Source organism: Sarcophilus harrisii, chromosome 2 (genome assembly GCF_902635505.1).
Source record: "Sarcophilus harrisii chromosome 2, mSarHar1.11, whole genome shotgun sequence".
Classification (NCBI taxonomy): Eukaryota; Metazoa; Chordata; class Mammalia; order Dasyuromorphia; family Dasyuridae; genus Sarcophilus; species Sarcophilus harrisii.
In genome coordinates, this window is record NC_045427.1 from 466,489,322 (window position 1) to 466,515,752 (window position 26,431).

Genomic DNA, 26,431 nt, shown 5'->3' on the forward strand with positions numbered 1-26,431 from the left:
CCTGGGGCCGCGGCTGCGTGGGTGAGGGAGTGGGGCACAGCAGTGAAGTTCCCCTCTTGCCTCCCTGCTGACTCAGGACTGGTATCACCAATCTTACGACTGTGTCTGCGTCATGTTTGCATCTGTGCCCGATTTCAAAGTGTTCTACACCGAGTGTGACGTCAACAAGGAGGGCCTCGAGTGCTTGAGGCTCCTAAATGAGATCATCGCGGACTTTGATGAGGTACCACTGAGGCCGTGGGGGAGTGAAGGCAGAGCCCATCCCCATGGGCGGTTGCCAGATTCCCGTTTGCTTTGACACAGACTTGATGACCTGCTCTTGTGCCGTATTGACAATTTTAGGCTCATTTCCTAATTCCATTTGGCTTGGGCTCCTGTTAAAAGGCAGCTTGCCAGGTGTTAATAGTGCAGAGAGGGGGGCCAAGACAAATGCCTGGGTGTGTGAGGAGGAGGGTGAGAATTCATTTGGTGTTCAGTGTTTGCCGTAGATAAGGACCAGATACATTTTTAAAGCACTCTTTATTGTTGCCAAGTCGTATCTTACTCTGTGATCCCATTTGGAGTTTTCTCAGAGAGATGCAGCGGTAGTTTGCCATTTCCTTCTCCAGTTCATTTTACAGATGAGGAAACTGAGGCAAACAGGGTTAAATGAGCTGCTTAGGGTCACACAGCTGATAAGTGTCTGAGACTGGATTTGAGTTTAGGGACTGGGCCTCTGAGCTGCCTCAGCCCTGTGATTTAAGTAAGTGGGGCAAGTATTTTTACTCAATCTCCAGAAGAGGAAATTGAGTCTGCATTGTAGAGGGAAGCAAGCTGGCCTGCCAATCAGAACACCTGGATTTGAATCCCAGTGCTACCATTAACTCTGATTTGGACTAATCATCGGGTCTCAGTTTCCTAATTTGTAATGAATGGAGTTGCCTAGATGGTCCCTAAAGTTATTTCCACCCTGAATAGGCTATAATTCTGTAATGATGTTATGATCAAGCACTCCAATAAGAATGTCACGTTTCTATAGAATATTTTATAAAAACCTCAAACAAGACCCAGGAAAGGGAAATCACTTGCCCCAAAGGACAGAGCTTACAGCTTTACAGTTCATGCCTAGGAGATGCTGTCATGGTAATACACATATAGTTCATGCCTAGGAGATGCTGTCATGGTAATACACATTTTCCTTTCCCTTTTCAGAGTCTCTAATGTTTCATGGATAATAATATTGTCTTTGGGCAGTAAGAAGCAGCAGGGGTGGGCTTTCCCATTGTGAAACTGAGTTCCAAAGTGGGGAGAGGACTGAGGGAGCCTAGGGTGCCTTGTGCTGTCTTTTCCTTATATTTTTTCACTAAACTCAAATAGGAAGTGGGTGGGGATGGAAATGGGGTCCAAAACTGCTTTCTCATAAGGGAGCAATCCGAATTATTTCATGCAATTTCAGTTGGAAATACGTAACCTTCAGTGAAAGTCCTCTGTTCCTCTGAAAGTGGAGCATGGATGGGGTCAGATTTCCCATTAGAAGGAGTCTTGGACGTCTGTTTTTTCTTTCTATCTACAGCTACTGCTGAAGCCAAAATTCAGTGGGGTGGAGAAGATCAAGACTATCGGTAGCACCTACATGGCAGCTGCTGGACTCAGCCTTACCCCTGGGCAGGAGAATAACCAGGTACAGCCCCAAACTATCAAAAGTAACTTAAAATAGGCTATTTGAATTATAAACTGTAATCATAAGGGAGATCAGTTCTAGAACTGTGAACCCCAAACTATATTGCTCGTAAAAAGGAACTGTGTATATGAATTTCAAGATGTAGCAGCATCTAATTTACACCTTTCTCTTTCTGGGCTTTTCTTCCCATGTTGATCAGATTTTCTTTGTTTCTGTCTAGTCGTAGTATATAATAGCAGTCCCATTTCTCAAGGTTTACAAAACCATTTCCTTATAACAAAGCTGCATAGGAATGTGAACATAACTATTCCCATTTTACAAATGGGGAAACTGGAGTGAGAAATGTGGTTTGCGTTGGTCACATCAGCACTTCATTGGTAGGTGTATTGTGGCTCCTTAATCGTTCTGAGACTTTGGATGAATGACTTGACTTTTCGGCCTCACTTTTTCCTATGTAGAAGGAAGGAGTTGGGCTAGCTGACCTCTCTGCTCCCTTTCAACTCTGATCTTTTCTGGTTATCAGGGCTAAAGCGGTTATTTGAGTTTAGGTTTTCTGAATCCTGCCAGTGCTCATTAGGGCTCATCAGTTCCCCCCCCCCCCCCCCAGGCCAGCTCTCTGTTACTGTTTTGATTGTACTTTTCTTCATTCTGTAACATTTCTTTGTATTTTTAAACATATTTGTGCTTTTTAAATAGTTGGGTAACATTGCAGTATGTTAATACATCACAACCCATTCAGCCATTCTCTAGTCCTTGGAGAATGGGGAGGGCAGGGAGCGGACCCCTGTCCTGTGGCCTCCCTCCCAGCAGCATGAGGCTGCTGGGGGCCTCTGGGCCTATCTTCTGGGGAAGGGCTAAGGCCCCGGGGTAGGGCAGCGCCCTGTCTGGCCAGGTGAGGCTTTCAGGGCTGACTCAGGACAGAGCTGCCTGCCTGCCTACCTCAGGACAAGGCCCGGCCCTCTACGCCTCATCTCCCCAGAACACTCACCTGCCCCCGCCATCCTGACCAGGAACAGCTTTCATTCAAAAGCTTCATCCTTAGGTGGATGCACATGGGGGCAGAGGGCAGTGTCATGGGGAGGGAGCAGGGATCGGGACCTTTGAAAAACACTTTAGGAAGCTCTGGGAATATTTGCCTTTGCCAGGATCAGGAGCGCCAGCATGCCCACATAGGCATCATGGTGGAATACAGCATTGCTCTGATGAACAAGCTAGATGGCATCAACAGGCACTCCTTCAACACCTTTCGCCTCCGGGTTGGTGAGTTCACCTTATCAGGGATCTGGGGGACAGAAGTAGAGGGAAGCAGAGGGTCTGACCTTAAATGGCCTACTCGCAGGAAGACCCACTTTTAAGCCTGTTTAGGGATAGAAAGCTACTTCTTAATTTCTCCTCTAAAATTCCCAGGGAGTTTTCTCTGGTGTTTATATTCCTGAATGTCTAAAAGAAGCCATATTTTTATTTCATCTGCATTTTTGATTATTGGTCTAATTGTAGACAGCTTTTCCTTCCCAACTCATATAAAACTTGACTTTGAACTATCATTGGTATTATTTTTCAGCAGAATTTCTCTTTCCCTACCCACCAGAGATATTATTTTCGGTATGCAGCCTATAGTCAGACCTGAATGGTACTTCTTGGTTTTGGGAAATAGATTTTTCTAGTTTCCACCTAGGCTTCAGTTCAGTGAAAGGCTTGACCAAGGAGGCTCTATCTAGAAGTCCTAAAGCTGCTTTCTACACTGAGCTCACTACAAATACTTTCTTCAGGCATCAACCATGGGCCGGTCATAGCTGGGGTGATTGGTGCACGCAAACCTCAGTATGACATCTGGGGAAACACAGTCAATGTTGCCAGTCGAATGGAGAGCACTGGAGAACTTGGGAAAATCCAGGTAAAAAGAAAGAAATGTAGTTTGCAATGAAATTTCAGGCAGTTGTCCTGGAGAGAATTCTGGAGTTGGAATTAGAAGTCTTGGTTATCATGTGACCTTGGGCAAGATACATCTTCATCCTGGACTTAAGGAAGTCCCTTAGGGAGCATCTAGTTCAGTCCCCTCATTTTTAAAGAGGAAACATCTCCCTGGGTTTCTCCTCTGTGACTTTTGTGGGTTGGACTAGATGACTCCTAATTTAGGAGTCTATCCTCTGCCTCCCAGCAGGTGCCTAAACTGTCTCCTGCCCCCCATCAAAAAGCATTTTGTTGTATCAGACACTGTGCTGGGTTCTGGGGATAGACAAAATTGAGATGCTCCCTGTCCTCAAGGCACTTACATTCTGTCAGGAGAGAAAACAAATATACAAAATAAATACGAGCTTATTTCAGGGATGGAAAGGAATTCCCCATCCCACTCCCACTAAAAAAAGGGGTCTTTTAGGGCTTAGTTCAGTGTCTCATACATAAAAGATACTTAATACAGTCTTCTTCAGCGGATACACAGCTAACATTTCATGTATTTATGTGTGTGTTTACTGAAGCTCCTAGCAATACAGAAGAAAGCTTTGAATTCTCAAAAGCCCCAATAGCCAAAGCAAGATCTGGAGCCCTCTGAGCTTCAGAAGCTGGGTATGGATTCACTGGTACAGTTTGCTGTCTGAGGAACAGTCCAGAGAGGCTCATCACCTAAGTGTGGCCCCCTGGGAGATGAGATTTTTGGTCCACATCAGCTCATCTATACCTTCTCTTAAATGTGCTGGGCTGCATTGATAGAAGCCAATTATGCAGGCAGTGCCCAGTGAGATTTATTTCCTCTCACAAAGGCAGACTTTGGGCTTGTTTTCCTTCACAGGTTACCGAGGAGACCAGTACTATCCTCCAGAAGCTGGGCTATTCTTGTGAATGCCGGGGACTGATCAACGTCAAAGGCAAAGGAGAGCTAAGAACTTACTTTGTCTGTACAGATACCACTAAGTTCCAAGGTATGGGGCTAAACTGAGGAATTCCACTGGATTGTAAGGTTCGCTTACTTTGCCTTTCTTACCCAAGCAGAGGATCGATGGCTTGGCCCTTGGAACTTTGGTGACGAGCAGAAAAAGCTCCCATCTCCCGGGCTTGCTTTAAAGAATTTCTCCTCTCTTGGACGCGAGACTCTTACTTTTGGTCTAAGCCAACTACAGTGCTGAAACTGTGAGAAAGAACTCCAAGGGCGAGGCATCCAGCTGCCAACAGCATGGGAGATAGCAAGCTTCTGGCGCCTTCTGGCTACAGGCCTTGTAGAGCTGTTCCTGGGCAGAAGGCAGGGGTTTGGATTGTAGCTGTACCTGGAAACTGTTACATCATAGAGTGCCATCTAGTGACTTCTTGGCAACAAAGAGACTCTTTTTATAGAAACTTTGACATATAGTCAGTTCCTGTTATCTGATGTCGCTTTAAAATGGATTTTCTGTTGGGTTTTGGATGGGCCTTCCGCTCTGTTCTGGTTACCTCGGAGGAATCACTTCTGGGAAAGAACTATGGGAAGGAATACCAGTTGACTTTCTTAGTTAATAATGGGCCAGACCTAGATGGTGGTTTGAGATCCCTATTAGTTCTACATGTCACAGATAAAACCTTTGTTGGGGGATGGGAATGACTCAAAACCCCCCAAAACCCTAAAGGCATTTTCTTTCATTTCTAGATTTTAAACAATGGAGTGTGTTAAGGAAACATTACTGAAGATAATTACTAACTGTTCCTATTTGCTGTTTTTCTGTTTCCCCTGTTCTCATGACTTTGTTCTAAACGGATTTGTTTTATTGGGACATTTTAAAAGGTTTTCTCAATGCTGGAAGAATTAACTTGTTAGTCTGTCATCTGTCTTCTTAAACTGACTGAAAAGCCCAAGAAATCAATGCCATGACTTTGTGTTCTTAGTATTTGTTCTGGGCATGGAATAGAGTCACCTTGGCTCTAAAATCAAATTTTCTTTGCATTTTCAATTTGGTTCTCCAAAGAAGGTAGAAGGTTAAAAAAAAAAAAAAAAAAAAGCCTTTTTTTGGGGGGAGGGGGTTTGCTAAATTAGATTCAGTCTCTTACCCCTCATTTATTACATGGGTATTAGACTTATTAAACATCAGTAATCTTAAATTATGTTAGAAACCATCTGCTTTTGTAGCTATGTTGTTACTTTTCAGGCCAGAGAAAAACTATACATGTAACATAAAGTTGTCCCAGCATGAACCTAACCTACCTATAGGAAAATCTTCCCTTACATCTTTGGTTTGCGATTGGAAACTAGTAGGAACTTTAAGAGCTAACAAAACTATTCAGCACATAGGAAAATCCCAGAATACATATAATCCAGACAGAGAAAATCTCCCAAGAAATCCTCTCTAGTCTTTGTCTAGGTGTAATCTCATCTAACATTCTCCTTCACAGAAATGTAGACATATTCATTCTAAATCAGAGTTAATTCCCTTTAGAAACAAACTACAATTATGTAATGTTCTTTTAAATGTCTTGACTATTGAGAACAGCAATGTGCTTTCATAGGATTGTAGATTTAGAATTGAAGGTATCTCAGACGTTATCTAGTCAAATCCTGCAGATGACCTCAGAGATGTTTTGTTCAAAGTCCAACACAGCCAAGTGCCAGATAGAGAATTTGAATGCAGATCCTCCCACTTTCAATTCTGTGTTCCTTTCATTGTCCCACCCTACCTTCTGAGGGATGAGGGAATGATAACCTATTTCATTTGTTTATAAGCAGAACTAAACTAGTAATAGAATTTTAGGTAATAGAATTTTAGGGAAAGTTTCCTAGTCTAGGCCTAGAGGTTTTAAAAATGCTGAATTTCATTTCATGTGTGGACATTTCTGTGACAAATTACCACTCAGTTTGGATACCACTCAGTTCATCTCAGCCAAATTCAGTTTTCCTCCTAGGGGCTGGAATTTACAACTTCCAAAAACACTTTCAAAGATACCTAATAAGCCAGAAAGTTAAGTGAACAGAAAAGGCCTTTTGTGATCCAGAGGTGTCAAGTTCTGTCCTGTGAGACCCTTAGGAGCAGTCTTATTTAATATTCTGTCCTGGGTGAGACTAAATCTGGAGTACAATTAGGTACAAATGATTCCCCAGAATTGCTTGCTTTATTTGAATTTATACCGCTATTTCTATACCAATCACTGTATTTTACAGAATTAGAACTTCAAATAGTGTGAATTCCTATTATATGTGGCCACTTCATGGGATTCATTATTGGGGTTAATTAGGACTTGATCATAATATTCAGTTTGGCATTCTACATTTTAAGGAGAATAAGCTGGAATGTCTGGAAGAAGGCAATCAGGAGTGTTGAAGGGCCTCAAGCACACACACACTATATATATATATATATATGTCAATTTAGGCTTGATTTAAAGAAACATTTGTCAGGTGCGTCCCTCAGCACAGTCTTCATGCAAAGCTGGATAAAAACTTTTTTACTTAGATATGGGTTGGAACATAAGGCCTCTGAAATCCTTTTCAATACTGCAATACTAATACTTTCTCTACCATGAGTAGCTGGTATCTGAAATCATGAAGCACCTGATTTAACTATATAAAAAAATGAAGCAATGTTTCTCTATTAGCAAGTAAAATAAAGACTATGCTTATATTGGTATGGGCACTCCTTTTACAGACAGAGATCATAACCCTTCCATGACTTAGTAGATGGTGCTAATGTATTTATGTGGCTCAAAAAATTTTATCCACCTCGAGGCCAAATCTTGTATTATAAGCCTCTCCATTCTAACTTGTGGGAAAACATGTGCTGGTAGTATGTGTGTATCATTTGTTGTTACAAATAAAGAATGGCTCAGGATCTGGATGAGTTTTTGTGAAAAGTTGCCATGGCCAGAATCTCTCCATCCCTCACTGAAGCAAGCATCAGCAGTTTTAGCAGAGGTGTTTTACATGTTATCAAGTAAAATCTGTCCAGGAAGGAAAATAGGTTTATACTAGTTTGGATATTTGGCTACATAGTTTTTTTACTTACAGTACTCCTCACTCAGATGAAAATGTAAGTTTTTCTAGACTGAAGTTGCTACAAGAAATGAATTTATTTGGAAATATCAGTGTTCATGTTTGACAACAAATCAGTTTAAACAAAGCTAGGCTTTCCCATGACCTAAGAATATCTACTAAAGTGGCATACTGAAAAAACATGTCAAACTGACTAGTGGGAAACAGTTTAAAGTTGTTTAGCTTACGTGTTTATAACTATTTCCAAGAGAAATAGATAATCACTAATAAAAATTGTTATATGCTCAGAATAATGCTACATGTACATATTTTTAGAAGGTACATGTAAAAACTGAGATGCACACTGATGATAGATCTAAAATTTGTTTTAAAGCAGAATTTTTCTAAGTAGCAGTATTTCATAAGATAAATTTGCAATTGAAAATGTTAAGTACCTTGATGTGTTTTGTCTTTATTGAATCTGGATTAGGACAGTTAGGAACTTTTGTTTACACAGCAGTATTTAAGTCAAAACTCTTACTCTAAAATTGATTTTTCAGTGTTTATTTCTTCAAATTATTATTTTTTGGTTGTTTTCCTGAATGAAATTTAAAGACTGTGGCAAAAAATTATGCCCAAACCACTTTGTCTAAAGATTCAAAAACTGATAGCTCCAAGAACTGCTTTTAACAAAAAAACCAAGTTTAAATTTAAATAGATAACAGCAGAGTTGTTTTTGTTGTTTAAGGGAAAGCTGTTGCCATAATTTATAAAAAATGAACATTTTTTTTTTTAACAAAAGATCCCCATTAAACCATAAAATACTGCAGCTTCCTAAAACTTTCTTGCTGTGTTAATAAGAAAAATGTCTTAAAACTGGGGTTATTAAGACACTTTCATGGGGTCAGAAGTTGAGTTGGTAGGGCTCATAAAAGGACTGTCTAGCCCAACCCTTTCAATCTGGCTATGGAATAATAAAGAAGTCAAGTGACTTGCCCAAGTTCACAAGATTGGATGATAACAGTGAATAAATTGGACCCAGAGTCAGGAAGACCCAAGTTTCAATCTAGCTTCAGACATTCATTAGCTGTAAAACCTTGGGCAAAGTCACCTGGTAACACTCAGCTTCAGTTTCTGCACCTGTAACACGTAGATAAGAACAGCACCTTCTTCTGGGGTGTTTGTGAAGAGTCAAATGCGATAGCTCACCTCAAATAGCCATATCCATGCTATTATCCTTATGGCAGGTTAACAACCTGGGAGGTCAGTGCTATTTTCTACATTTATCTTCTAAGGAGACTGAGGTAATTGACTTGCCCATAATGATCGAACTAGAATCAGAACCAGGCCAGGCTCTATTACTCCAAATCCAGTGCTTTTTCCAGAATACCAAGTTTGAATAAATTTTGGTGAATCTTCAGCACCTTCCTTTAGTAGATTTAAAAGCTGAGAACTGAATGGTGCTTGATTTCTATTTTAGGAACTCAACTCACCACGATCTTGACCCAACTCAAGAGAGAAGAATCGATAAGGTATAACATTTCTGATTTGAATGGGTTGATTGATGGTGGCCTATATACAATTATGTCCTTTTCAAGTAATTTCTTTCACCTCTTCCCCCCTCAGATTATTTACTTTGATGCATCTGTGATTTCAGTGGTGTAGGTGCTCTTTCCCTAAATGCTAACTGTAATATTTCTAGACCATCTTAAGAGATTTTTATTCACAAATCTTTCCATAAATCCTCCCCAAAAAGCCTTACTTAGAACACATATTTCGAAAGGCAATTTTTTCCTCCTACAACTTAGTTGTTTTTGATAGTATTCAAATCAGTATTATTACAGGAAATGTTGATTTTTCTAGCCAACAAGAAGTATGTTGATTCAGTGAGAAAGATAATTCCAATTAAATTACTTCTTGCAAAATATCCTTATATAATTCTTGAACTTATTATTATTTAATGACTATATTATTTTTTGGTGACATTGCAGTTTCAGAAAATGATTTAAAAATTTTTAATCTAAATTCAATATATGTTTAATCAAAGCTTCTGAGAAATTACACTATGTTCTCAAATATAGAAATGTAATGAACCACTTTATGCTGCCTATGGCCTCCACTTTACCAAAACAGCTGAATTCTATTGCAGTTGACCTTTGTATTTCAGATAAAAATAGATCAGTATCTGGTTAAATTCAATGTTAATGAAGTCTCTGGCATGATAGACATGACCTTTAAGAAAGTGTAAGTAGAAATGTATACTTTATGACTTGTTCAAGGATGTATTTCCTGCTGTTATCTATTTTACTCTGACTTCCCCCCAAATTGTTCTAGGGCAGGGGAAAGCCTGAAACAGAAAGTGGGGTGTATATGTGTAAAGTACCCTGTTGCTATAAATGGGGCGAGGGGGATGGGGATGAGGATGGTGTGAGGACAGCCCATACCAAGCATGTGGTTTAGGCCAGCTCATTCACTAGAAACCTGATCAAAGTATGCGGTTCACCATCATATATGATCTGCCTAGAATACTAAGAACACTGGAAACATTTTATTGAAGATTTCTTTAAGGGGGATTAAGTATGCTTTTGAGAGGAAGTGTGGAATAGCAATAGAAAGAACTGGTTCAAGTCTTGCCTATGTGACTCAAAGCAAGTCACTTCATCTCTCACTGCCTCTAAGGTTACCCTCTAAAGCTGATATTTCAGAATAGCTGCTGAAATGAAATGACAGAAGGAATTCTTCTTTGGGTGAGGCAATTGGGTTAAGTAACGTGCCCACGGTCACAACAGCTAGTAAGTGTTAATTAAGTGTCTGAGGCCCGACTTTAACTCAAGTCCTCCTGACTTCAGGGCTGATGCTCTATGCACTGCACCATCTAGCTTCCCCAGTAGGAATTCTTGATGAATGTTCTCCCTCTTTTTCCTCTAAAAAAAAGTTCTGTATATTATGATCGTGGAAAAATCTCAATATAAAACATTTCTTTTTGTTAAGGAAAAAACCCTAAGTGCTGTTTGGAAACAAAAATCCAATTCTACTACCAGGGACAACATCAGACCACCTTTCTCTTTGGATAATAATAAAATAATGAGAATAATAATGGCTAACATTTATATAGTGCTTATTCTATGCCAGGAAGTATGCTATACTTGCAATTATAATCTCATTTGATTCTCACAACAACCCTAGGAGGTACTATAATCACCCCCGTTTTTAAGATGAGAAAATCAAAGCAGACAAGTAATATGCTAAGAGTCACATAGCTACTAAATGACTATGGTTCAAAATGAAACTGAATCTTCCTGACTGGAGGTTCAATTCTCTATTTACTGTGCCACCAGCTGCTTCGGGGCAGTTAGCAAGAATCTGAAACCTTTTCTTAGCAACAATGATAATCTTTTTTCTCAATGTTTCATACTTTTATGTTGGGAGCTAATTTGGTCCAATTTCCCTAAGAGAAAACCACTATGGCAAATATGAATAACCCAACTGTTTTAATTAATTTTGTATTTTTGGAGTAGCGTGGTTCTTTAAACCTGTCTTATCATAGTCATCTGTTAAAAGAATGTGTTTGTTTCTGAACTAAATTGCTTTATTTTTTAATTCCATGAACTTTGAAGATATGTTTTTGTCCTGAAAATATCAGTTGACTTTAGAAACGTCTTGGTAGAGGTGTTCAAACAAAATAGATTTAAAATAAGGTACTAAGTTGTTACTGAAATTATTAATAACATATCTGGTAATTCAAGGTTTAGATTTATTACTTTAATACATGTTCTATCTCTGGAACACTAAAATTGATTGTTCCAAAGCTTAACTCATTAAAAACACAATTTACAAATATTAACGTGCCCTGAAAAATTTCCAAGTTAAGAATGAAAAAAATATATATACACTATATATATATATAATCAAAATACCACTGTTAAAACTTCAAATTCCATCAGATCCACATTCAGTGGTACCAATTTTTTTTGGTTCTTCGAGGTCTGAAAAAAAAAAAAAGAAGATATATGAACTATTTTTATTCAGAATTTCCCTTTAAATGAACAAGACAACTGTCAAGAATCATTCTTGGTGACTTAGTGATATGTGTTGGGGAAAATGTAAAATTTTATTCATTAAGGTAAAAATGGAGAGTAAATTGCTAGGTTTTAAAAAGATGCAAGAAACACCACGGATTTAAAATATAACCTCTGCAAAGATATGCAATCTTTATTGGCAGGACTGCCTAAGTGTTTCTTTACAAAAAGCAAGACAGTTGAAACTAATTTATATGTAATTTTTTTAAAAGTTCAAAATTCTTTTAAATGTTCAGAACTTGTATACATCTGCAACAAATGGAAAAGGATTGGTAAAGCTTCTATTTTCCTACTGGTGCTCTGTGGACCACATGCTATTCACTAGACATCTAAGACAAGAGCAAAAAGCCTTGAGAAGTCGCTTAACTTTGCTCAAAATAAGGAAGATTTCTCAAATGGGGGTGGAGGGAGGAACCCCCAGGAACTCACCTTCTGTTAAATCTATGAAGCTGTTTTCCATGACAGGAGAAGGAATAGAAATTCCCATTGCTTTCCGGATTCCATACATGCTCACTATGTCACCTGGAGTAACTTGCTGTGCAAGTTCTTTTAGATTATTGGTCACTCGTTCAGCTAGGGAAAAAAAGTGAAATTAAATGGAAATTAAGTCTGTGACACTAACCATCTTTTTTTTTTTTTTTTTTTCTCAAGATTAATTTCATTCAAATCCAAAAGAACACAAATTGTATCTGCTTTTGTTTGGCACTATTCACTAATTTGTTCATGTCACTATTGGGCAAGTTCATCAATCATAACAAAATCCCAATACTGCCACATTTTTACTAAGATGACCAACATACCTAAATGCATCTCTCTATAAGATGGTCCCAAGAGACAGATCATATTAGGAGGAGGTCTGGTACTTAGACGTTCATTCTGAGCCTCCTGAAGTTCTCTGAGTAATTTGGTGGTTTCATCAAGTTTCCTCTGGAATACTTCTGCCTCTGGGTTGTGAGAAAAAAACATGTTGGGAGGAAAAAAATGAGGTTTGCAGGACACATTCACTCAAGGGCTGGCACCATGCAGAGCCCCTAATGTGCAAAAAGTTTATATGTTACCTTTTTTTGTGAGAAGAACACAAATGAATGTGGTCAAATAAGCTCAACCTTCTTTATTCTTTGCCCAGGATTAGTTATTACTTAACTCAGGGTTAAATGCTGTAGTTCCTAACTTTTGAATGTGGGCAATAATTATAAAAAAATTCAGATTCCCCCATCCCCTTCTCCTTGATAGCTGCATTTATTTTGTACAATATTGGAGTTAAATAAAATTTAAAATGATAATGTTTGGTATGCATGAAGAGTTGTGTTCCTCTTGCAAGAATTCCATGTCCTCCTGAGGGGCTTGGAAACTACTGCTTTTTCCCTTGTGACATGAGGTTCATTTCGCCACTGCTATCAGAATACTCACCTTCAGAGTCAAAAATCTCAATCTGGGCTCCAAAGTTTGTGACTGCCTTTAGTGCTGTCAGTCTGTCCTTATTAGTACTAGAATCCAAAGAGCCAGCTGAGTCTGTTTCTGTAATCTGTCAAAAAACAAAACAAAACAAAAACAAAAACAAAATCCTCCTCCAATTGTTTAAGCCTGTTAAGTTGGACGATTACAAACGGAAGATGAATAAAATGGTTTGTAGATGAACTCTGCCTAGACGCATATTTTTGCTCAGTAGTCATAATTTTTGAGTCTGGAAAAATGGTTTCATAAGCATCCTTTCAAAATGCTAAGATCAAACCTAAGCAAAAACATATCCATAAATTTTCTACAGTATGTATAATGTGCCTTGTTTTTTTTTTTCCTTTAAACATAATCTACTCCACAATAGGAGTAGCCTACCATTTTCCTTGACATGTAATTTTTAATGAAAACAAGAAGATCTGCTAACATCTTCTTAGCAAAGAAATCTGTTTTAACACTATCAGTCTATACTGTTATTTGTTTGAATTTTTAAGAGTAGATAGTTAATATAAGAGGTTTTATAGCTCCTAAGGCAAGACATCAGAACTGCCTGGAAGAATGGAATCGATTTTTAAAATTCTGAGGTTTTAGTATCAATATATTTAAAATGAATTTCTACTTTTTTAAGGAACAGATCAACCTAGAAAATGTGCTCTTTAATAGGACAACAGAAGTCATTTTAACATATAGTGTTACCAAATAAACCTTTTAGATGATTGTTCTCCAGATAAATATTTTTTAAAAAATGATATACAGTCACCTCCACATCTTTTGTACTGTCAAGACTACCATTCTGGGTTTCACCTTCAGGTATGGGCTGCAGGGAGAAAAAAAAAGAATCTTCTGTTGCTTCATCAATAAAAAAGGAAAACTAATAGGAGGGATGTGCTGTAAAATTAAGACACATTATATATATATAGCAAAAGATAAGTTGCAAAATACTATCTTAAGAAATTTCAAAATGATGCTTTAAAATAAATTAGATATTTAGGAAACTACCATGTAGCTGTAACCTTTTAAATCTATTGACAGGGGGTGCACCTATCTAATGATTTCAGGATTGATAGCATACCTAAAAGAAAAATACCTCACACATTCAAAAACTACTTTTTAGTTATTAGTCTGATAAACCAAAGATAGTGAAAGGCAAAGAATCTTAGGGTCTGCTCTGTAACAGAAGTAATGGGCTCACATGTCTTAAGTTTTCACAAAGGAGGAATTTTCTTAAACTTTTTTAGAAATTGGCCTGGGGAAAGGGATTCTAATAATGGGATTGTATAAAACAAAACAAAAGAAAACAAAAAAACACAAGACAATCACACTTTGCTTTTCTGAAACATGTTTTAGAATGCACAGACTGAGATAGGTAGATGGCACGGGATGGAACACCAGTGGTGGAATTAGGAGGACTTGAATTCAAATCCAGCATCAAACATTTGACATTTAATTAGCTGTGTGGCCCCGGGCAAGTCATTTAACCTCAACTGCCTTTCTGTTGCTCTCCTTTCCCTCCAAAACCCCCACAGATCAATACAGAAGGTAGCCAAAAAGAAACATACACAATAAGTAGGTCAGCTTTGTAAACTATATGTAATAAGATTACATGACTTCATGTGTAGTTATTTTTTTCTATTCTACTTTATACACTTCAAAATACTCATTTTATTTGTTAAGTTCAGAGGAAAAAAAAACAGTGGCCTACAAAAGTGTACCTTTGTTATCATAGGGCTTTTTATTTAAAAGTTAAATGATATTTATACAATCCATTTGAAATATTATACTTCTGGAATGATGAAAAATTTAGTAGAAATTTTACTTAAGTTGGGTAAAGAATGATGTTTACCAGAATTTCTGAGTAGAGGAATGTCTTTTTCCTTGGTCTAAACACAGCAATTAACTGGCCATTAAACCCTCTGAGCAGCAAAACTGAAGAATTATTAGACCCCCCCCCAAAACAGTAGGCAGCTGGTGGACGTTGGTGAGGAAGTTGGTGAACATCAGTATAACTTTTGAAAATGTTCTTGGAGTTACTGCTATGACCTCCTGGGGCTGCAGAAAAGTGAAATCTTCACTAGTAAAAGTAACACAAACTTTGTGAAGAAAACTCTTCCCTATTTCACTTGTAACTGTTGCTGTTATTGTTCAGGCATTTCAATTGTGTCCAATTCTTTGTGACCCCATTTGCAAAGTGGTTTTCCACTTCCTTCTCCAGATCATTTTACTATTTTACCTGGAGTCTTCCTGACTCCAATCTCAGTGTTCTATTCACACTGCCATCCAGCTGCCTCCTACTATTCCAATTGATTCCAACTCTAGGTTTGGGGTTGAGAGACAGATTAAGTTCCTGTTAACATGCAGAACTCTGTATTAAAAAAGTAGGTTCTACATAATTATAAAACTAGCTCATAATTGTAACAATGTTAGTATACAAATTCTGTTTCATAATCCTATACTCCTGAGGATGATGTAAACTAACGTAAATTGAAATTTAAGTTCAATTCTTCAAAATTTTCTAGGCAAGAAATTCCGGCAACAGAGTTATTAGTTTCCGCTCATTGTCCTCCACCCCATGACCTTCACCTTCCCTGGGTGGGGCTGGGGCTGTTTTTTCAAGATGAAGGGAATTTGGTTCTGATATTGGTTAATACCATAGTTTCATAATATTGAGTGATAGATGCTTGGAAACCATGATGAATGATCCTATCTTTATTAGAGTTCTTACCGTTTCAAGCTCTCTGAGGGACCGAGAATGTCCTCCTTTTGTTAGAACATCCAGTAAACTATCTGCCATAACATATGGATAATCTTGTGATGTGGCCAAAAACTCATGGATACTAGAAAAGAATTATAAAAATAACTTTTACATAAATTATCTCAGTAGGTGTAATCTTGTCAACTACGGGATAATAATATAGGACACAGAGAAAACCACCAAAACCCAAGAAGCAATTATTTTAATAACATTTTGTTCAATAAGATTAGGATTTTCTTATTTTTGAGTGATTTCTTTATTACTATGTGATATGGAAGACAGAATATGATGAAAACATTTACTGAAAGCTAATGGAAACAATATGGAAGATTTATACTATCTACAGATAAAATATAATCGTATATCATTTAATTCAATAAATATTTCTTAAATGCCTGCTAGGTGCTAAGTACTAGAGAGACCTGGAAGACATCTATACTTAGGGGCTGGACAATGTATAACATTCCAGGAAACAAATTAAGAATGGCTGGACAGGTAGTTGAACCAAGAGGCAACAGTGTCATGGAAAACCAATGAGAAAGGAATGTTAAGAAGGAAGAGCAGCAGCTGGATAACTATCAAAAATTCCAGAAATGTTCTATAAAATGAGGAATAAGGAATGACTGTTAAATTTGGCAGACAAGAGATTGTTAGTACCCCCTTAAGAGGGGAGTTTCATTCCAGTGTGTTTTGTTCGATTTCAAATGATATGATATATTGAGGAGAAGGCAAGATCAAGTGAAAGTTTTCTTTAAAGTACTGGGGAGATTTTGGTATTGTAGATTGTGGAGAAGAAGCCAATAGCTAAGAAGAGATAAATGATGAGAACAAAAAAGGCAAAGGAAGCTCTTGGAGGAAATAAAGGGAATGGGATCAAAGGTTCAAGATGAAGTTTTAGCTTTGGCTAAGTTACTTCTTTAAATACTGGAGTAAAGAAAAAGGTGGATGGTGATGTATAAGAGTAATTTTGAGATACAAAGAGGGAAGTGGAGGGAGCTTACAATGCACAATCTCAGTTTTCTCAGTAAAATAGGGGTCAAAGATTTTTAATGATAGGGAGATAGGAGTTGCATAGAAGGCTTGAGTTATATATGAGAAGGAATAGAATAACTATTGTAGGGACCTGATAAGACAATCAGGGAAGAATAAAAGGATTATTTTGTAGCACTGAGGGCCTAATTAGAATTAGAGAACATAAGCCAGTTGTGAACTTAATTGGCACATTAGGGTGTCTTCCTCTGGTGATGCTTAGAAGTAATGGATTTGGAACAGAGACAATGAAGAGTGGAAAGTAATTTGGGGTCAAGGATTAGAAGAGCATGTGGAAGGATAAAGGAATCAAGAGTGAAAACAGGACACTTTAACTGGTCAACTATAAAGTCAAAGAAAGCTAAAACCAGAATAAGAGTGATAGACTTGGGAGAAAAGGGAGATGGAGAGATTAAAGGTAAGGACAAAGAACAGGTTTGAGTAGAATGAGGAGATCTATTAAGATAGGACATTATGCAGAGGGGGTAATCTGGAGATGGTATTGTTATATGAAACTTGATTAATATGATTATCACTGTGTAGGGTGAGGTTAAGAGAAGATTCAGGTCATGACAGCTAAGGTTGATGAAATAGAGGCCATATTACTCTAGGTAACCATAATATGTATGTCCTAGTTCCCAAAGATGAGGTCAGGGGTTGGAGTGGACAGAAAGACACTGAACCAGAATCTGAACATGAAAAAGGAGTTAGAATTCGAGAGGTAGATAGATTACAAGAAAAATCTGGAATGGATGATACCGATGAAATGGATATCAAAAGGAGAGGTTACAGAATGATGGCCCACAGAAGGATCTAGATAGATGTGACAGTAGGAAGGAATATACTTGTTCCTGGTCCAGTATATACTGGGGGCAAGGAGTTATAAAAGAGTGACGTTTCATGTTGACAGAATCCATTAGGGACACCTCTTTGTTTTGACCATTTAAACTTTTTCTTTTAAAGTGTTCACCCACTCCCTTTTTTAATCTTATAATCTGCAGCTTCTGGCCAGGGTTTCTCTCTTATCTAGCCTACAAGAAACAAACAACTTTACCCATATCCTTTTGACCCTAAAGGAAGTACACAACTCTCAGGAGATTTTCTAAGGGTAACAATGGAAAATAGAAAGGGGGTTAAAAGACTTCATAACCATATTGTTCCCTTTTCTCCTACCATTAAAAAAAATTTAGTAGGAAAAGATACTTCATTGTACTAATTGTACAAAAGATTGATGAAATATTACTGTATGTTTCAGAGGAAAATAAACTCATTCTGATTTAAGCATTGCATCATAGAATCTAGATGGGCTGCAGCTGGGCCAGCTAGATGGAGGTTGGGGGAAAAAAGGTGAAGCCTCTGAAGTTCACCTACCTTTCCTCCTTCTCAGTCAGTGCTACTACCTTATCACTGAAAAATTAGAAGCCAGATGAACAAAAAAACTGGGAGGGAGGAAAGGAAGACAGGAGGGTTGTAAGGTAAGAATAGGGGAGAAAGGGAATAGAAATTCTGAGGGTGGTACTTCATATTTAAAATTCCTAGTTAAGTTGGGCACTGCCTGAATGAGGATAATTCTGTAATTAAAACAAAATATTTTTAGGTAAATACAAATCTTATTGTCATGAAATTATTTTAGGAAAATATACTGACAGAATACTGATGAATTGATGACTCACCTGAAACCACCTGGAAGATTAGAATCTTCCCCATAAGTTGTGTAGATTAAATCAGAATCATCCTTGCTGATATTTGCAAATGTAGAGTCATAGTTTGGTGCATAAGAACTGTAGGGTCCATAATTCAAGTATAACACTGTTGAATAATAAAAAACCCAACACTACTACTTTGTTTTTTTTTACAACACAAACTAGTCCATTTCTGCTGATTACTGCTTTGAACTGAAGATGTCTAGTTGTTTCCTTCCCTCCAAAGGTAGTCATAAATTACATCCTGTATATAAAAGTCAGCATCCCCAAGTATATTTTTAAAGTTGACACTCAATTTTTGACAATATGAAAAATATATATAAGGTAGTTGAAGTTTTTTGCCAAGATTTTTAGATATTATAGATAGCATCCTCTTTCCCAACTTTCTCTTCCCTTCAGTGCCTAAAAGGAGAATGACAAACTACTATTCCCAGATCTCACCAGGAGTAACTTTATTCCTTTTGTCCTCTTTGAATCCCTGCAATGTATTAACTCCAGACTGAAGTCTTCCAGTTGTCATTCCCAATCTTACAGGGCAGTAGCCAGGCTCTGAAAAATAAATTCAAGCAAAAGAGACAGGTAAGTAGGTAGCTGTTTGAAGAATTAAATTTACTGCTATATCTAATATCAAGGATCTCATTTTAAATAATAAGACTCAAAGAATGGACAAATATTGTAGACCTTTTCTTTAAAAAAAAGATTTTTTTGGTAACAAACTTTTTTGATAATTTGTTTTTCTGAATTTGACAATTACCAACAAACCCAAGTATTTCCAGATATAAAAAACACAAAAAGTATTGTATATTAAACCAAGAGTCTCATTAAAAAACCACATATATATATGCATACACACACACAAATATATATGCCAAATTTATTAAGTTAGTTTTAAAGTAGGTTAAAGGGATCACTATTTTTGGGGAAAAAAAGTTTTGATAACTATATTTCAATATAATTAGTTTCCTTTATAATCTTATGTATTTTATTTATGCATTCAAAAACATTATTCTGAAAAAGCGTCCATGTCATAAAAAGGTTAATAATCTGTATTAAAAGTTATTCTGCTTGTTTCTTCTAAACCTTTTTTCTGTTCATTTAAAAAATGTTTTGTTGACACTTCTTTCCTTCCTTTGTAATATCATTATCACTTTTTTCTACTTTTTCCCCCCTCATCTGAAAACAAACAAAAATCTCTCCCTTGTACTAATATATATATATATTAATAAATTCCCACAAAATAGGTTACTATAGAACTTTCAAAAAGAAAGCTAGAACTTTCAAAAAGAAAGCTAGTCTGGCATGATGGTTAGAGGGCCCTCATATCTTCTAGTCATCCAGGTTCACAACATTAGTGTCATCTTTGACTCTTCACTTTATATATCCAATCAGTTGCCAGATTTTAATTGTTTCTACCATCTCATCTCTCGTAATGGTCTACTTTTCTCCATGCTGACAATGCCACCTAATTCAGGCCTTCATTATGTCTCACCTGGACTACTGAACTAATCTTCTAATTAGTCTCCCTGTCCCAAATCTCTCTTTCTTTCAATCTATCTTCCAGAGAGCTGCCAAAGTATGGATGTAACCATGTTTCTCCCTCATGTCACTATCTTTAGAATCAAATATAAACTTTTGTCTGGCTCTTAAAGCTTTTCATCCAAGCCTCAGTGTTGCTCTCACTCCTCTTTTCTGTAGAACAGTAATCCTGGCTTTCTTGCTGTTTCTCAACCATTCTGTGAGATTGATGAAGTACCTACTAACAGCATGACACACACTCTGCTGAGTGCCAGGAAATTAAAAACACCCTAAATGAAATCATCTTTCCTCATGAGGAGCTTATGATTCCTTTAAACACATTTCATTTTCTTTCTCCCAGCCTTTGTTCTGGCCGTTTCTCACAGCAAGAATATATTACCGGGGCACCCCCCTTCCCCCCCATGCCTCTTGGAATCCCTCATTTTCTTTAAGTCAGCTCAAACAACTATTCCCATATTAAGCCTTGCCTAGTGTACGGCTGCCAGTGTCTTCTCTCTAAAAATATATATCCTGTATATATGTTTTGTAAATATTTGTTTATAAGTCTTGATAGACCCTCAGCTGCTTGAGGGTAAGGATTTCATTTTTGTCTTTATGTCTCCTTAGACGCTAGTACACAGTATATGTTTAATTAAAAACCTGAACTGCCTGAAGAGTCGGGAACTGCCAGGTTTAAGTACCTTTTTTGATACATGTTGTGGCAGGAACAATCAAGGGCAGCTTTTAGAAATATAATCTATGTAACCTATGACAATAATAATAATGTATATATATATATATAATATAAATATATATATATATATATAAATAATAATAATAATGGCATATGCCAGATGTCATTGTCATCATTATTGTCATAGGTTACATATATATATATATATATATATATATATATATATATATGGCAATTGGGGTTAAGTGACTTGCCCAGAGTCACACAGATAGGAAATGTTAAGTGTCTGAGACTAGATTTGAACTTAGGTCCTCTTGACTTCAGGACTAGTGTTTTATCCACTGCATCACCTAGCTGCCCCTATATAATGTTTTAAGGTTTGCAAAATGCTCTAAAATTTTTGTTTCATTTTATCCTTGTAAAAACGCAAAGGTAGAATGCTGTCATTATTTCCATTTTATAGATGAAGAAATTGAGGCAGAAAGAGAGTAAGTGACTTGCCTTGGTATCATATAGCTAGTTAAGTGTCTGAGGCCACATATCTGAACTCAGGTCTTTTAGACTCCAGGTGCTCTTGTCTACTGTGCCATCTAGCTGCTTCTAACCAAGTATTTAAAATTAAGGGGTGTGTGTGTGTGTGTGGGGGGGGGGGGGGGGCAGCTAGGTGGCACAGTGGATACAGCACCAGCCCTGAAATCAGGAGGACTGAGTTCAAATATGACCTCAGATACTTAACACTTCCTAGCTGTGTAACCCTGGGCAAGTCACTTAACCCCAACTGCCTCAGCAAAAAACAAAAACAAACAAAAAATAAAATTAAGGTGTGGGGAATAGGTATTATATAATCAGAAAAATCTGGAGTACTGAATGATAGGAGAAAAACTTTGCTCATGTAATTCCAATACATTCCCTCAATCCTGTCTAAATAATCTAATATTATTTAGATCTAGATAGGTTAAGGGACTGGCCTGGATCACAAAGGTATTTTGGAAAGCTGGGAAATGAACATCTCCAGATACCTTCCTAGTCCAGGGTAAATAATTTTCTTCAAAAATAAATTAATTTTCTGGACAAGATGACAGCCTGGATGGTTGAATGACAGTCTTGGTCCATATCATATATCTACTCTAGCAAAACCCTGAAATTCATCCCAGACTGAATAATGAATAAGAAAGTCAGTGATAAGTTATAGGAAGCATCTTTTAAACCAGCACTGCATAGAAAGTGATCCATAAGCCTGAGGACCAGAGCAAAGTGGTATGCTGAAAAAATCAGTGCAGAATAAATCTTAGAATGACCAGAAGTGGGTAAGAGACATATGTGGTTGGCAAAGCTTTCTTTGTTCAGAGGCAATTAAGGGTGAAGAGCTCCCCAGCTGACAGGGTGGAGGCCTCAGAAGTCCCACTGGCGTCAGCAGTACAATTAAATTTGAGACTGGGACAGCCAAGGTATAGGGTCCTTAAGTGATGTCTCTAACACTGTCCTGAAAAGCCAGAAAACGTCCTAAAGATCCAGCACTCTGAATCTCCAAAAGCCAGGAGGCCTAATTCTAGATGGTGAAGGTTTAACCATTGAAATACAGATGAGACCAAGCAGAACCAATCATCCCACCCAAAAGTGTAGAAGTGAAGAGATGTTGGCCCTTTCGGAAGACTCAATTTAGCAACTAAAGCTAAAGAAAAAGTGAAATCAAAGAAATCACTGAACAATATTGAAAATTACTACAATTCTAGAGAACCTCCAAAAGAAACAGTAATTGTATCAATGGATTTAAAATGGATTTTTCAGAAGCACTACATGAATATCCAGAAGCAAGAGAATAAATAAAATAAAAACCTTTGAAAAAAGATTTGAAAGGAGAATAGTTTAGGAAAAAGTGGTAAACTTTGCTTGAAAAATGGATTCCTTGAAAACTAGTAACAAGAAGTCCATGAGAAACAAACTAATATAAGAATAAAATTTAAACTGGGGAAAAAAAAAACTCATTAGAACATGTAAGGTAACTGATATAAAAAAATAACTTTAACCTAGGAAACTCAGCAAGGAGAGAGAATTTAAGAATCAGTGAATTCCTTGAAAAATATGATTCCTTCTTTCAAAAGTCTGGATAGTATATTTCAAGAAATCATAAATGAAAACTACTCAAATTTATTAGAACAAGAGGGCAAAGATAGAAAAAACCCACCAATCACCTTCTGCAAGGAACCCATAAAGGAAAAGTCCCAGAAGTATTACAGCAAAAATACAAATCTCTGACATCAAAATATTGGAAGCATCCAGAGAGAAACAGTTTAAGTACCAAGGAACTACAGTTATGATCACACAGAACCTGGAATCTTCTACAGAAATGAGAAGAGATCTTAGAAATGCAATATTTCAAAAAAGCAAAATATACAGATTTACAATCAAAAGTAAATAAATTTTAAAAATATTCTGAGTAGAAAAGAGAAATTCAGGTAGTTATATCTCAGTGGAAACATCTGTTAAATCCCAACCATCTATACTCAGATTTGATTCTACTAACTTTATGATCTGTAATTTGATTTTCTAAGTGGACCACCTGATCACACAAAGAAATCTTCATCTTGTAGCATTTTGCAGTATATTTCCTACTATAAATTACTAAATCAGTTTTCTGTTATAACTCAGTTTCCACTGAGTTTGAGTAGTCAATTTTCATCAGACTAATCACTTTTTATACACTGGCAATCAGGACCTATGAAATGAGCCTAGGCTGTAAACAACTTGAGGAAAAGGACTATATAACATTATAGTTCTTCCAGTGTAAAGGTCTTTGAGCATAGGAAGAAACTTCAAAAATATTTTCTAAATGATTGAAAGTAAACCAGAGTGAAAATCTTGTGATCCTTCCCTTTCATCCTGTCCTAAAACAGATTCAACTGTACTACCTTAACCCCTTAGTATAGTGTTTTTACAGATGTGGCATTTTCTCTTAAAGTGCATGATATTAGCTACTCTTTTTGAAGCATGATTTATTTCTTACAGATAGATTTAGATAAAAACTTTATTTTGAGTAATTCCTCTCTCTCTCTCTTTTTTTTTTGCTGAGGCAATTGGGATTAAGTGTCTTGCCCAGGGTCACACAGCTAGGAAGTGTTAAAGTGTCTGAGGCCAGATTTGAACTCAGGTTCTCCCGACTTCAGGGCTGATGCTCTATCCACTGTGCTACCTAGTTGCCCCTATTTTGAGTAATTCTTATCCAAAAGGAATCTGGGGGAAAAAATGAATTTTTGCATTGAAAAAGCATTTTTTATTTTTATTTCATACTTAATGGCAATCTGCATAAAAATTCACAAAAAGTTATTTCCTCAATTATTCTCTTGAGTATTACAAAGATTGAAATGAATTAAATTTCAACATCACTTCAAGATAGTTCTGTAGTGTTTCTTGTGTCAGCACTGCCTCACTAGGCATGTTTATTAAGTTTCCAGGGGACATATTTAGGTGAATTCATATATTTCTTTCATATTTCTAAATACAACAATGCAAAATCATTTATTCAAAAGATATGTTTTGAAGTGACAATCCCTTACATCGAATTCCTTAAATGATTTCACATAGATGTTTTCTTTAAAATAATACCAATTTATCTCACAGAAGCCAATTTAACACACTCAATTCTAGACTGAGGAGGGGCCTCAGAGATCACTAAAGATCATTAGAGAATAACAACAAGTGGCATTTATATAATACTTTAGTTCACAGTGTATTTTATAATTCATTTGGTATTTACGACAACCTGTGAGGTAGATACTATTACTGTCCCTATTTTAGGGATGAGGAAATTGAGGCTGAGAGATTAAGTGAATTGGTCAGGATCACATGGGCAAATGCATGAGCACAATGAAATTCAAGATCTCACGACCACAAGTTCAACACCCCAATTTACTATTCACTGTACCAGATAACTTCCACAGAAAACAAAGGTCCAGATGGGCTAAATGAATTACTTAAGGTCACTCAGCCAGTTATGAGCAAATCTGGAATTAGAAAATTCACTCAAATCTCTTTGTACTCTACTACCATATTCCACTCAAAGAATATTGTCTATGTAAATATAAGACATATAGTGGGAAAAGAAAGCCTTGGGAAGAGATAAATTGCCTAGATGTCAAAGATGGATCACTTTCTCAGAGAAGAGATGAAGACTTTAACAGCATAGTAAGTAAAAATTAGTATCTAATATAGGTCTTACCTCGAGCAATGAATCATATTTTAGCAATGTAATGTGAACCAAAACTTTATAATTGCAAAAGTACTTTTATAGCATAGATATTGACTTCAAATATCTATTTTATTACTTTAAAGTAATTTAAATTTGAGATTTTTCATATTTTATATTAAAAGATGTGATGAGGACATTAAAAAAGGTTGTGATATCAACTCCTTATGCCACTGCTTGATATCCTTTGACCTAATAATACCACTATAAAGCATGAATAATTCCAAGAGAGATTAAAAAAAAAAAAAAAGAAAGGAAAAACTTGTATGTACAAAAATATTTATGGCAGCTCTTTTCTCAGGGCAAAGAACCTGAAATTGAAGAGATGCCCATCAAATGGGGAATGGTCGAATAAAAATCACTATAGTAAGTGATTATGATGGAATACTATTGTTCTATAAGAAAGGATGAGCAGGATGCTCTTTGGAAAACCTAGGGGTAGGTAGGTGGTACAGTGGATAGAGCACCAGCCCTGAAGTCAGGAGGACTAGAGTTCAACTTTGACTTCAGACATTTAATACTTCCTAGTTGTGTGACCCTGGGCAAGTCATTTAACCCCAGTTGCCTCAGGAAAAAGGAAAAAGAAAAAAAAGAAAAAGAAAAACCTGGAATGCTTTCCATGAACTTGTGCCAAATGAAATGTACTATGTGCAATGTAATAGCAATGTTGCAGGATGATCAGCTGTGAATGACTTTGCTATTTATACAATTATCCAAGAATATTCTGAAGGTTTTATTATGAAAAGTGTTATCCATACTCAGAGAAAAAAACTGCTTGTATTTGAATATATGAAGCATACTTTAAAAAACTATTTTAAAAGGTTTTTGTTTTTGTTTTTTTAGGAGGATGGGGTGGACATCTCTGTTTTCTTTCACAACATGACTTATGGAAGTATTTTGCATAATTTCACATATGTCTTTTAAATGTGGAAGAAGGGAGAGAATCTTGAACCCAAAAGTTTAAAAACAAATGTAAAAAAAATTGCTTTACATGTAACTGGAAAAATAATATGTGTGTACACACATACATACCACTGCATGGCTATACACACATACACAAAAATATAGTACCATATGAAAGACACTATTGATGATACTGAATGATAATATATCCAGGACACCCTAACCACTGATTTAACTTTTGATTTTGAGGAGGGAAGAAAATGAACAAAAAATCCTCTGCTATGAAAAACTGGGAAAAAATTTCTTACCTCCAAGATTTCTGATAAAAGCCTCATTTCTAAAATATATAGAGAATTGACTCAAATTTACAAGGAATTCCCCAATTGATAAATGGTCAAAGGATATGAACAATTTTCAGACAAAAAAATTAAAGCCCTTTCTAGTCATGTGAGAAAATGCTCTAAATCATTAT

General features: G+C 36.7%; 2 protein-coding genes across 10 annotated transcripts in view; one reads left to right on the forward strand and one right to left on the reverse strand.

Annotated features, from left to right (window-relative positions):
• ADCY7 (adenylate cyclase 7) overlaps positions 1–10,399 on the forward strand; it is a 107,345-nt gene extending 96,946 nt beyond the window's left edge. For 6 of the 8 annotated variants that reach the window (XM_031954467.1, XM_031954462.1, XM_031954463.1 and 3 more), the window contains 6 exons: positions 77–223; positions 1,553–1,660; positions 2,806–2,920; positions 3,430–3,554; positions 4,449–4,578; positions 9,067–10,399. In XM_031954467.1, coding sequence (XP_031810327.1) covers positions 77–223; positions 1,553–1,660; positions 2,806–2,920; positions 3,430–3,554; positions 4,449–4,578; positions 9,067–9,251 — 810 coding nt within the window. In that variant the 3' untranslated portion in view covers positions 9,252–10,399. Of the gene's footprint in view, positions 1–76; positions 224–1,552; positions 1,661–2,805; positions 2,921–3,429; positions 3,555–4,448; positions 7,447–9,066 lie in introns of those variants that run through there. The other 2 variants (XM_031954468.1, XR_004232272.1) reach the window with 2 other exon arrangements.
• Positions 10,400–11,220: 821 nt separating this feature from the next.
• BRD7 (bromodomain containing 7) overlaps positions 11,221–26,431 on the reverse strand; it is a 44,776-nt gene continuing 29,565 nt past the window's right edge. The window contains exons 10-17 of one of the 2 annotated variants that reach the window (XM_031954469.1): positions 19,046–19,153; positions 18,575–18,710; positions 15,843–15,954; positions 13,881–13,937; positions 13,076–13,190; positions 12,466–12,609; positions 12,095–12,238; positions 11,221–11,572 (exon numbers count right to left, since the gene is read on the reverse strand). In XM_031954469.1, the coding sequence (XP_031810329.1) occupies positions 11,517–11,572; positions 12,095–12,238; positions 12,466–12,609; positions 13,076–13,190; positions 13,881–13,937; positions 15,843–15,954; positions 18,575–18,710; positions 19,046–19,153 (872 nt within the window). In that variant the 3' untranslated portion in view covers positions 11,221–11,516. The remainder of the gene's footprint in view (positions 11,573–12,094; positions 12,239–12,465; positions 12,610–13,075; positions 13,191–13,880; positions 13,938–15,842; positions 15,955–18,574; positions 18,711–19,045; positions 19,154–26,431) is intronic. The other variant, XM_031954470.1, reaches the window with a different exon arrangement.